Raw genomic sequence first — 13913 nt, forward strand, 5'->3', positions numbered from 1 at the left:
TTTTTTTTTTTTTTTGAGAGAGAGAGAGGATTTGGTACAAATACAATGTCAGTTGAAAGTTTCAATTCTGGATAGTACAACACCAAAATTATGAACAAACAAATAAACCAAACAGACATTCAATGGTTTTATGAGGCTTTCGTGGTGACAGGTCATGCATGAAAGATTGAAAAGTGACATGCCCATGTGAGTTGTTTTGTTTTGTTTTGTTTTTTTGTATTTTTTAGCATTCACACACATGTAAGCAATATTTACATGCAGGACTTGTTTCATTACGTATTTGAAAAATGCTTGAAAATATCTCAATGATTCCACTGGGGCAATGTGCAACGTGAGACTGCTCAAGGCCAGCACAAAGCCGGAAAGTTGTTAATGCTGTATATAGTCCATTTATCAACAACTTTCTAGAACTTGGCTTAGAATGTGTATTTTTATGCCTCCGCCACGAAGTGGTGCCGGAGGCATTATGTTTTCGGGTTGTCCGTCCGTCCGTCCGTCCGTCCTTCCGTCCGTCCGTAATGAATTTTGTGGACAAGGTAACTATCGAAACCTGTTGAGGTATTCTAATGAAACTTGGCATGTATGTGTATTAGGGGGTGAAGTTGTGCCTATCAACTTTTGGGTGCACATGCTCAAGGTCAAAGGTCAAAAGGTCAAGGTCAAATACATAAAATTTCACTATTTCCACCATATCTATTGAATGCCTTAAGATATTTTCTTGAAACTTAGTGTATACATGTATTACCCAATTAAGATTCTCTGGTGAAAGTTTGGGTCATGAGGTCAAAGGTCAAAAGGTCAGGGTCAAATACATAAAATTTCACTATTTCTACCATATCTATTGAATGCCTGAAGATATTTTCTTGAAACTTAGTGTATACATGTATTACCCAATTAAGATTCTCTGGTGAAAGTTTGGGTCATGAGGTCAAAGGTCAAAAGGTCAGGGTCAAATACATAAAATTTCACTATTTCCACCATATCTATTGAATGCCTGAAGATATTTTCTTGGAACTTAGTGTATACATGTATTACCCAATTAAGATTCTCTGGTGAAAGTTTGGGTCATGAGGTCAAAGGTCAAAGGTCAAAAGGTCAAGTAGAAATATTAAAACTTCTTTTTTTTCTCTGTACCTTGGAAAATTGTTCAAGGTATCTTCATGGAACATAGTATATACATGTACTGACTGGAAGTGATTATCTAGAGAATGTAGGGTTCGTGGGGTCAAAGGTCAGGGGTCAAAGGTCAAGTGCAACACTTCAAAATTTTACTATTACCCTCATATTTATGCAATGCCAGCAGGGTTATTTTTTTACACTTGGTGTATGCGTGTGTAACCTAATAGAAATTCTCTGGAAAGTTTTTTTTTTTCTCTTTTTGTCAAAGGTCAAAAGGTCAAAGATCAATTGAAAGTGCTGAACTAACTTTTTCCTCCATATCTCGGAAGTGGCTCAAGTTACCTTGAAACTTAGTACATATTATGCATGTTCTACCTGAAAGTAATTATCTCATGAATTTTAGGGTCAAGGGCCAGATGAAAATGGTAACAATTTACTATTCAATTCAGAAATTGCACTTTTTCTCCACACCTGTACCTTGAAAATTACTCAATGCCTAAATGTATGAATGGTTCAAAGTCAAGTTAAAGTCCTTAAATCCCTAGATACATGCTCTCCTATTCTTCCAATTAAACCTACGTCAAGGAAGGTGAACATTTAACACATCTGTGACAAACTTGTCATTCCAATATTTTGCCAATTTTGTGAAAATGTAATCACACAGTGTCCACATGTACTATCTAGACCTATTGGGAAAATCATGCATTATGGCGGAGGCATACCAGTCGCCAAAGCGACATTTCTAGTTGTTGTTGTTGTTGTAATTATCACCAAAGTACTATACTTATGCGAAGAAAAAAATGTGTGTATGTATGTACATTGTATGTATGTATGTATGAATGTTTTCAGCATTAAAGTGGTCACAATCATCCACTATGTCGTAATCTGTTTTGTATGATTTTGTGAAAATTATGATATTTAATTGAGACAAAGTCTCCAAAAAGCACCATCCACATAAAACAAGTCTTGAAAGTGAAGGATGTACTATGGGTATATAGCATGCCGTAGATAAATGGTGTCCTGTGTGTTGTGTCTGTTGGCCAGAAATTAACATTTTTATTTCATTCCCACCCCCACCCCCTTCCTTTGTTCAGGTCTGTAATACAAACTGCTGTACAATACCAGACCACTTTTGTACCATATTGTTATGTGGAAATCAGTACAAATGAATTCTTGGCTGCTCCATAAAGCATGAAACGTTAATGTATGAAACATGCCATTGTAGGTGTAGGGTTTTTTTTTCTTCTTCTTCTTCTTTTTTTTTTTTTAAACTGGCGAAAGGGGTGATTAACAAATCTTGTAACTGATGAATAATCCTTATCTGGTTGATCTCATGACCACAGGTATTAGGTAAGCATTACAGCTCCAGCTGCAGGAATATTAATGGGTATGCAAACAGACATGTCAGGTTCAGGTTCATGTTTGTTCAAAATTAGTCACTTTTGATATACATGTCAAAATTATTCTATTAGTTTCTAAGTCAACTCTTTTATTTATCATTTTATATATTCAAAAAAATACAATCTTCTTTTATATTGAGTCTCGATCCACGACCCTGTTTAAATAGTATTATTGTAATTACTGATCTGTTTAATTCAACGTGATTATGTTTCAATCTTAGCAGTGCAAGATTATACATATATTATCAATACAACTTTCCACAATAGTTGAATGTGTACTGCTTTTAATGGGCTAAAAAAGAACACAACAACAGAAAGAAAGAAAGAAGAAGTGTTGAGCTCTGTTCACACCGGCTGTATCACAGAGGATGGATGTGTTCACATACAAGCAAACTTGGCAGCCCCATGCCAGCTGCAGCACCGTGTACGGCAGTTGTCGGTACCAGTTTAAAACTGATGTGCCTAATTGTGGGATGTGTGACTCAGTTTGGCTGTATTGGCAGACTTTAGCATGAAAGAGATGTAAGTGTACTACCGTGCTCTCTGAAATAGAGAGAGAGAAAAAAAAAATGCTGGCTCAACACATTGCTTTGTGACAGAGAGATTTAGTGGCTGTGGCTCTAAGCGCTTTTGTTTGATTTCCCCGGTTGATAGCAGCAAGAATATAAACTACAGAGGAACCATGTTATAATGAAGACCTTAAAAACCCATGACAATTACCTTGTTATGTCAGGTTTCTCATTTTATAGGGGTTCAAAAGCAAAGAAATAAAAGAGCTGCAGAATCATGTTGTTTCCAAAGGGTGTATTATATCTGGGTCCCGTTTTATCAAAAGATACTTATAAATTTTCTTTATACCACACAGGCTGCCATAGACTTACAGTTGAAATCAACTACATGTATATAATCACCTCTTCATAAAACGGCCCTGGGCCCTGTTTTATGAAGAGTTATAATTGATTATATAGTTGATTTCTATGGTAAGTCTATGGCAGCCTGTGTGGTAAGGAAATTTATAATCGATTGTATCTTTTGATAAAATGGGACCCCGATCTCTGTACGTTGTATAACAAGGTTCCAGTGTACATGCAGTGATGCACTAAAAGCAATATCTCACCATTGAGGTTTCATGATGCTATATTGACTAAAAGTCAGCTCCATAAGGTAGGGATCTTAGCAGGGGTAACAAGGGAATATATATATATGTATGATTTGTGCAAATGTTATCAAACTGAATTGTATTCTGTTGTGACATAATCATATGTATTTTGTGTCATTTTTTTTTTTTACTATATGTTGTAATACTGCCTGACAACGAGATACAGTATGGATTTAATAGTAGATATACAATGAAATATATTATTTCAAAAGGATTGAAAGTGTTATTGATGTCTTTAATTGCATTCCTGTATATTTATTGATTGTATTTGAAGTTATGAAATTAGTGAGATGGATAGAGATGGATGAATAGATAGATAGATTTATAAATAGAGAGAGAGATAGATAGATAGATAGATAGATAGATAGATAGATAGATAGATAGATAAATAAATAAATAGAGAGAGTGAGAGGAAGGGAGAGAGAGAGGGAGGGAGAGAGCATGTTTGGGATAAGAATATGATTGATGCAGAGACAGATGAAGAGGAAGAAAAGAAACCTGTATATTGCACTTACATTGTATTTTGAAACTAATAAGAGAGGAGAGAGAAGAAGAGATTAAAAAAAAAGAAAGGGAGGGGGACATGTTTGAGATAGAGGTGTGATGATGGATACAGAGATTCATTGTATATGAAGAGGAGGACAAGCAAAAGAAAGCAAAATTCAAGGATCAATTATGCTTCAGATATACACGTAAATCATGGTAATACACTATTGTTGCTCCTGTAATAAGTGCAAAATCTAACAAATATTGGTGATCTCATTCAAAAAAAAAAATTAAAAAAATAAAGATAACAGAGATACAGTGAAAAAAGGGGTGCCTAGACCAATGAGAGATCTGAAAGGGGCGTGACGTCATCACCTCATACAATTTGCACAAGTGGTAACCACTGTACAATATCTCTTGATTTATAAAAACATGTTAAAAACATGACACTTTCAAATTCCATTTTTTTTTTCATATTTAAGGTAAAATACTACCAAAACATCTACCACTCTAGGCATGCCTAGATCCGTGTAAATGTGTTCATCTGTGGGAATGCCACGTTGTATGTGTCAGTTTGTACAGTTATAGTGTAAACAACAGTTAAGAAATTAACCTCATTTTCGGGAGAATTCCATCAACTTATAGTAGTTATGGTGAGATAATGTAATTGTTTGTTGTTGTTTTTTTCATAAGATGTGAATAGGCAGACGAGATACTCACCATGTGATGTTAATCAAACTAGGAGTGACTTTCTGTAATTTAATCCTTAGTGTACTTTGAGTACTGATTGGCACAGAAAAACCCACACCGTTTGCACACACTGTACAGAGTCTCTAGCGCAGGAAAGAGTTTACAGAAGGAATGGTCGTGAGTGCAGGCCCTAGCTATGTGTTTGTATTCTGCATGTTTACGTGTGTGTGCAAGTGTCCGTGCCCATGAGCGTCTGTTCATCTATTTCTTTTTTTTTTCTCATTATTTCACATCATCACAATCACATTTTTGTATATCTCTGCACTTTCATGCAGACCTAACATGCCGCCCATGTCGGACGTTTAATACATACTTGCATATTTGATGTCTTTCCAATAATTTCTCTTACATTTTCTACCATCCTGTAACATGCTGCTAAACCCCCCCCCCCAAAAAAAAAAGAAAAAAACACAACAACAACAACGACGATACAACACCGCCGTCTTCCTCCGATTGAATCACACATTACCTCACACAGACGGTGCATTTGTGAGGATGGTAGTACACGGGAACCCATAGACACCACCCCCCCTCCCCCCTCCCCCCCCCCCCTCCCCCCCGCCATTCACCCTCTGTATATTTCGTCTTATTCTTCGTGACATTTTGGAAGGAGAACGGTTCGTCGAGCATGCGGGTGACTAAAAATAAGAAACCTTTTGCATATAGGATGATGTGAGAAAAGAGGAAGAAAGGGATGGATTACCCCGTGGTTAATCGGCCGATGAACTGCACAGACATTCCGCTCTTGGCTAGAAAGAGAGAGAAGCCCGATGTGATTTGAGAGAAACGGGGCAAGATAAAAATGGTATACAGCCTACGGCCACAGGAGAGAGAGAAAAAAAGAAGCTAATTAACATTTATGGAATGAAGGTCTCTGCTGCCTGGAGGTAAGTTAGATGTGAAATCTTTAATCTGAAGAACATTAATTGATGAGGAAGATCCATGTCATTTATTTGAAATCTTATAATTTTTCCCGTAAGCACATGTAAATGATAGTTGTACAGGGATAGTTTGTTTGTTTGTATGTTTTTGGTCTTTATATTGTCAATATATCCCGTTTTAGTGGCAATAATAATAATAATAATAATGATAACAATGAAATAATAATAATAATAATAATAATAATAATAATAATAATAATGATAATAATAATGATAATAATAATAATAATAATAATAATAATAATAATAATAATAATAATAATAATAATATTTTTATTATTATTGATAATAATAATTATAATAATAATAACTCCTTTGTTAACGACAATCACAAAGAATTCATGCGCACGCTTTCGAAAAAAAAAAAAACTAGGCCTACTTATCCATTATCTAGGCCATTCATTTGTGCAATCATAGAGTCATCTTCCTGAAAGATGAAATATAGAATTACGTATTAGTATAGGGATGTTACTTTGCACAGAGTAAAGATGATTTTATTGTAAAAAGTCCTTGTATTCAAAATGAAAGAGCAAACAAGATATACAAATGAATCGTCTGCAGATTTATATCCTATGTTCACGGACAGGGAACATTGGCAAAGTACAATGACCTGACGAAATGCACAATAGACAGCTTGAACACATGCAGCGAAAAACAACGTGTCATTAAATATAATGGACTCCATTAATATACCTCGTGAAACGGAATACAATATAATCTAAAGTGTAAGTCTTTGAGTTTGCCGTGTCGATCAAACATCAAATATCACACCTTTGCGTCATATGTCATAAGTAAGCTAAAGGAATTTTCATATATCAATCACATATTTGCATTCCTCTGCAGTGAAATCTTAATATCAGTTAATTTCTTGTACTTCATTAAAATGAATTCAATTATGACAGTTCCATTAAAAAATGATCAGGACTGAATAAACGCTGGAACTGATATTCTACTGGAATGTTGTTTTTCTTGTTAAAAATTAAAATTCATAATGAAAATGCTTGATTCGATCAACTGACACCGTGTTGATATACTAAATCAAAGAGAACGCAAAAAAAAAATAATAATAAAACAGCTCCTTTCCACAATCAGAATTTAGACTGAATAGCAATGATGTTTTTATTTTGGAACACAATGGGCCAACACAACGTTAATCAAGTATAAAAGTCAACAGAATATGTAATATTAAGTTATATGCATATATTGATATAATATGATAATAAGTAGTAGTCCGTGTAGATAATAGATAGATAGATAGATGATAGATAGATAGATAGATAGATAGATAGATAGATAGATAGATTGTAAGAGATTGAGAGAAACAAAGAATGACATAAAGAAAGGAAATAAAAAAGATTGGGTTCCGTCTGTGAGTAGGCAGAAAAATATATGAAGACAACATCGGTCAAATGCCTATTGAAACAACAAACCAAAACAACAAGAAAATGTTTGATTCATTGGTAGATTAATGAGCTCAAACCATCAAAACTAGAGGAAGCAAAAACAAGATCAAAAACATCATTCTAACTCCCGTAACATATTTGTGAACAGAAAGTATATTATGGCAACAATGTACCATGATTTTCTTCAATTTTTTTTTTAAATCATGGTTGCATACTTTTTGTTATGCTGTATTTCGAAACCCCTGCGACGAAGACCGGTAAAGCGGTCGAAAGCTCGGCAGTCAAGAGTGAAAATTAAGTTTCGTCCCTTCTGGCTCCAGATACCTCCTTTCCGTCGCAAACATACACACACACACACACACACACACACACACACACGTATATATATATATATATATATATATATATATATATATATATATATATATATATATACATGTGTGTGTGTGTGTGTGTGTGTAAATGTAGTATTCTGTGTGCGTGTGTATGTGTGTGCGCGTGTTAGAAAGAGAGAGAGAGGGGGGGGGGGGTCATAGGCCTATATGCAGAGAGGGTTACCGCTGAACAAGTCAGTTGACACATGTATCCATAAAAAAACCCATAAGAAATTATAAGAGATCTCTTTAGGTCGGTAGGGAACAAAAAGACTTCAAAGAAAGTCGTAATATCGAGAGTTGATATATCCCTGCACGAACCATGAAAAGAGTTTAGGGCCTAATGAACCAGTGGTCCATTCCCGACACGGTTTCATCTAAAAAAACGTGTAAAGTCTGGAAGTTTATAATTTATGATAAAAAGAAGATTGAATGGAAATACATTGATAAAAATACAAGTAATGAAATCACAAATCATTCCTCCAAAGATGACTTAAGAGGGAGTATAGATACAAACAGAAAAACATATATATATATATATATATATATATATATATATATATATATATATATATATATATATATATATATATATATATATATATATATATATATATATATATATATATATATATATATATATATATACATATATATATAATAATGACATTGACCAAATCTCCCGTCCGTTAATTTCTGTCTATATGTAACAATGAATAACACACTATCCAAATCATATAGAGAAGCACTAGCCATAAACTACCCAGCATATATTTTTTTTTTTCGTCCACCAATATGCCTACGGTTTTAAATTATGATAAGGCAGGTATTTTTTTAGACACACACCACTTATCACCACTGTACCGCAAAACATCAACACCATCAATAACAACTTGTATATCAAAATCAACAAAACAGAAGAACGGCATGTCAGTTTCCCCGACAATGGTACCAAAGAGGGTAATAATAGAAAAAAATATAAAAGAAGGCATAATCTGATCTACAAGCAATCATTTTTACTCGACTGTGTTCGGACAACATCGTTGTTTCAGCTAGGATTCTATTAGCTCCCAGATTTTCATGAACCCAAAATATGACCACCACCGAGACCTTCTGTTACCACTTCCCATACCTATTATTGCCACTGTACTAACACCTAATATCATCTATTACAAACAACGCCCACCTCCATATTATGATTATAATTATTCCCAACACGTCTGCTTTTCCCTCTCGACAACACGCCGCCACAACCGCCTACATCCGTACATCCGCTGCCAATCGTACTGGACCAAGAACCACCACCACCACGGACATCCAAAATCTCCATTTCCACCAGGAGTAGCGCCACCACCCTCTTCACTGCCCTACCATGTCCACAGCGATGGTGCGAAGGACAAGTCCGCCTTCATGGGGGGGGGGGGGGGGGGGATTGAGTGAATACAGCAATATTAGTAGAACACATCAGTGAAAGTTTGAGGAAAATCTGACAATCCGTTCAAAAGTTATAAATCTTTAAAGTATCTTGCACAGTCACTGTTGGATGAGAAGACTAGTGTATGATGTCACATGCGTGGAACTACAGTATATAAGGAAAATATAACGAGAATTTCAAAAAATTGTATTTTTGAAAAAGGTGTACCTTTCCTCGCATTGTCACTGACGTATGTTAAGGATAAAATCATTCATCCTGCCTTCTGGAAAAGTCTTTCATTATGCGAGAAAAGTGAAAATATGTTGAATTTTCTTTACATTTTCTTTATAATTATATCGTTCTACACATGTGACATCACTAACTGTAGTAGTCTTCTCATCCAGCAGTGGCTGAGCAGAAACTTCAAAAATCCATAACTTTTGAACGGATTGTCCGATTTTTCTCAAGCTCTCACTGATGTGTTCTACTAATATTGCTGCATTCACTCAATCCACATGTCTATGAAGGTGGACTTGTCCTTACCAGTCGCCGCAACTATCGGTATCTAACAGGATGAGGCCTTCTGATATGACACCTGCCTCCGAGGCCACCGCGGGAAGATCATTTTAACCTCACTATTATCATAGCAGCAGCCGCCACATGAATACCGCACAAAACCAAGCCATCAAAGGAATACCGATAAAGAGAATTACAGAACAATCCGAATTTAGAATTTTTACCGTTATAATGATGTAAATGAGTGGAGGAAAGATGAAAGCATGATCAAGAAGGAATGACTGTAGGAAAGGTGGGAAGAAAGGAGGAATGAGATAAAACAAGAAGGAAACATCCTGTGAGAAAGAGGAGAACATGGAAAAAGATTGGATGGAAACAGAAACTTATTTGGAAAATGCAAGACTTTGTAGAGGAATTCCTTTCAGTGACTTTGATGGACTGCTCGAAATTCCTGTAATGCAATGAATAAAAAAAAAATGGAGAAAATGCATCGCCCGTTGTAAGTTATTTTCTAGCTATTTTTTTTTTCACTGATTGAGCCATATGTCACCCTTTTCCATCTCTGTGAGCGCGAGGTCAGCCCACATATTTTGACGTCAGCGTCAGCCTCACAAAACCGTCTGCTAACTGGGGCAGTGTAGCGCTCTGACAATGTGGCTCGTGGATTTACACGGACCATTGATAAGTTTGACATGAAATCTGTGATATCTGTCATGTTTCAATGATACTGTGCTTTAAATGTTTACTTTCCCGCTATCTATTGCCGCGCTAGGTCACGCCTACTTTTTGCTTCGTTCATTTCGGAAGAGGGATAATTCTCGCAGGGATTGTTGGAATTTTTACCCAGATGATAGCGTTCTTATCGATCAATTCACAAACTCTATGTTTCAGTTCTACTTTACTCTGCTATCAAAAGCCCTCATTTGTACTGCATTAAAATCATTACCAGAAAGCTCTCCAATATCAATATATTGGCAATGAAAACAGTCTTACGCATTCAATCAGGTGCACAACAATGCAACGACACTTGTAATCGACTCGCCCATGCGGCTAATTTGAATAAGAAAGGGCACGCGGCGCGACACACAAAACTTAATCCAATGCACACTTTGCAGAGTGTGTGTTGACTTTGTGAGCGTGTTGGGAAATCGTCGAAAATGTACTGAAAGAGCCGGATGGATCGGGGAGAAACAGTGGAGCGAAGTTTATTCATCAGTCAGTTTGTCTCGCTCGGTGAATTATCAGTCTCACGTGGAATTTGCCTTACATGCGTATCACCATGTCTTCCTACGCAGGATTAGATGAACAGGGGCTGAGGAAGCTGGTAAGTGAAATCCATAATCTTATTTTTAGATCTGAATGATATTCTCAACTCATAGCTAGCCCACTCACCGTCACTGCTGTTCTTATAGATGAGGGCGGAATCGTGACTCGCGCTCCCGAAGCTCCGGGGGCAGATGTTGTTCACCCATTATTATGATTTGTGCATGGTGCAGCAGCATGTGATTTTCTTTGGATGTCGCGATGGCTTTTGTTCTCTTGTTTTGTGATGGAGAGATTTGCATTTTGTACCTAAAAGTCATTCTTCCCAGGCTAATTCTACGGAGTGTTGCCCAGTGTAGACTAATTCGACAATGTTTAACTATAGTAATAATCAAATACCTGTCAACGAGCTCCTAAAGAGTTTTGTGGCATTGGAATGCAAGGTGAACCTTGTCAGGCCCAATACGGTGACAGGTTTTTCGCGCCGTAAGTAGTGGTTTTGTCATCCAGGCTCCTTGCGTTGTGAACCGCATCGTGGGTATAGTTTAATCCCCTTATCTTCCGCAAATGATGACTCTATATTGCTGTGAGGTGTGGTGTGGTATGTGTGGTCTAGACAAGAACAGCTCTATTGAACAGAAGAACAACAAAGACAAACATGTAGACTGTCATTGTTGCTATGGCAACAGTCATCACCATCATTGGTCCTTGTTTTCTTCTCTACAATTTGTCGTCCAGCTTCTGCACCACCATACACCACCCTACCACTGTCATCACCACAATCACCACCACTGCTACCACTACCATGACCACTACGACCATCACCACCCCACTTCCTTCCAGTGCCTCATCACCATCTTTATTTTCATATGTATACCCTACATCTCCAAAGCCACAAGGGCCAATTTTGACCTCATCCATAGAAACCAATGGTCTTTCCATTGTGTTTAAATCAGGAATATTATCATTATTAAAATCAACTTCATTGCCAGCTGTGAAGAAAAGTTTATACTAGCGTCATCACCAGCTTTAACATCATTCATGGCCAACACAAGAATCTAGGAGTGACCTCTGGTAGGAATTCATAAAATAAGAAAAAGTCGTATACACCATGAACATCACTTCCATTTCTCAAGATCAATGTTTTTTGAACTATCACTGTTGCCATAGATACAAGCTCATTACATCTTTCCCTCAACCATCACCAATTCAACACAATTTGCAGACTACCACAATATGCTACAAACACCCCAAGGGATACCACCAGCTGTACAAGTGTCATCATCATCATCATTATCATCATCATCATCATCATCATTATCATCATCATCATCATCATCATTATCATCATCATCATCATTATCATTGATCATTATTTATAAATGTAACCCAGAACAATTTTGCAGTGCCATTATTTTGTTGAAATACCAGGCTGTGTTCAAATTGTAGCACAATTTTGTGCTGATAGGCTATGCCATGAAGACCCATCGGCATGTGTTAATGATATTGCTGCTTAATACCATGTGAACTTCCGAAAGCTACAACATATGCAGATCTATGATGTGCGTGCTACTTTGGTGTAAGACAGAACATGTCAAGTCTCTTTCATGTAGGCACAGAACCAGTGAAAAAGAAGTGACACTATAAATAATCCCATGCTCTATGAATCTCCTCCGAGGTGGTGAGCTCATAAATGGCTCCGGCTCCGGAGTCCCCATGACAGGTCCCTTGGCTGATGTTAGGAGCAGCGTTAGGAGTTCACAAGGGGGGCAGACAACTCAAAATAGCGCAGCAACCACCCCACCGTACTAGTTAGTCTACAAAAAAGATACCCACACTGGCAACATGCATTCATCTCATTATTGACCAATGTAAACCTCATAGAATGGACAGAGATTGTTTTTAAATACCCATGCAGTGATATCTCAATGCTGATTTTTTTTTTTCCATCCTGTGTACACATTGAATATGCTGGTTATTCAAGTCACTTGTAATACAATGAACTCACTATGAGGTCTGTAATCATACAGACTAATCAAACCAGTATATATTTTCTGAAAAGGCTACAAAAAGAATTGTATGAATTCATGTAAACATAAAACATAAAACACAAACATAAAAGAACAAAAATAACTTGCATTGTAAAGCAACATACATGTAGATGTTCTCTGCCCATATAAGGCAAAAGATGAATATATTGCTACGAGAGGAAAATAGTTTGATTCTAGTGAAAGCTTAGCGTTTCCTGTCATTATCAGTACCGTGTTATTTTTATTCAAAGATGACAAATTTAATGTTAAGCAATCTGTGGACGTGATGGCTGTTGTATCATTTGATATGAGATCTCTGTATTGATTTATTTGTGTAATTTGTATGCTTTGTAACACTGGATCAACCTAATATTTCACACTTTGTGTTTGAAAAAACAACAACAAACAAACAAAGCACAATAAGAAGACTAACTGATGTCATGCTCGCTGAAATATTTCAATGAAAAGAAAGAAGTAGGGCCTAAAGACTTACTACTAGGGGCCCTGGATTCTGTATCTTTGTGTATTCTGTGAATTATTTCTGTCTGAGGTTATAAAAAAAAAAATAAAGAACAGAACATGTTGTTGTTTGTATGGTTCAGTGCATCCTGATATGCTGGAATATTTCATTTTACTATTAATAGCATTCAGAAGATGGATTAAGCTGCTTGAGATGCAACAGGCAATGTGTTCAAGGTCCATCATCTGAAACTAAAACCCCATTAATGCTATCAGCAGACTCATATTCATTATGTAAATCACAATACATGTGACTATAAAGTAGTCTCGTCACAAGATGCCTGTGACTATTTGCCCCCCCCCCCCCCCAATGCTTGAATCATTTTTAACCCATTGAGAATGGACTGATTTTGTTATTAAACACGCATTTCGCATAGACAGCTGCCTGAGTATTCTCGGGACTCATCTTCAACGGGTAAAAACAGCTTTACTACACATTCCTAAACTGCATTAGGCCTGTATTATGGAAGGATGGGCATTTTATTTTGTTTTGTTTTGTTTTACTTTGCTCATGTTTATACAGCCATTGTGAATGATGA

At 36.5% G+C, this 13913-nt stretch overlaps 1 protein-coding gene across 1 annotated transcript in view; it reads left to right on the top strand.

The window, feature by feature from the left end:
* The first annotated feature begins 10756 nt into the window (after positions 1–10756).
* LOC140227602 (uncharacterized) overlaps positions 10757–13913 on the top strand; it is a 206198-nt gene continuing 203041 nt past the window's right edge. Inside the window, exon 1 of the mRNA XM_072308019.1 lies at positions 10757–10886. Coding sequence (XP_072164120.1) covers positions 10830–10886 — 57 coding nt within the window. The 5' untranslated portion in view covers positions 10757–10829. The remainder of the gene's footprint in view (positions 10887–13913) is intronic.

Source organism: Diadema setosum, chromosome 4 (assembly GCF_964275005.1).
Source record: "Diadema setosum chromosome 4, eeDiaSeto1, whole genome shotgun sequence".
In the NCBI taxonomy this organism is placed as follows: Eukaryota; Metazoa; Echinodermata; class Echinoidea; order Diadematoida; family Diadematidae; genus Diadema; species Diadema setosum.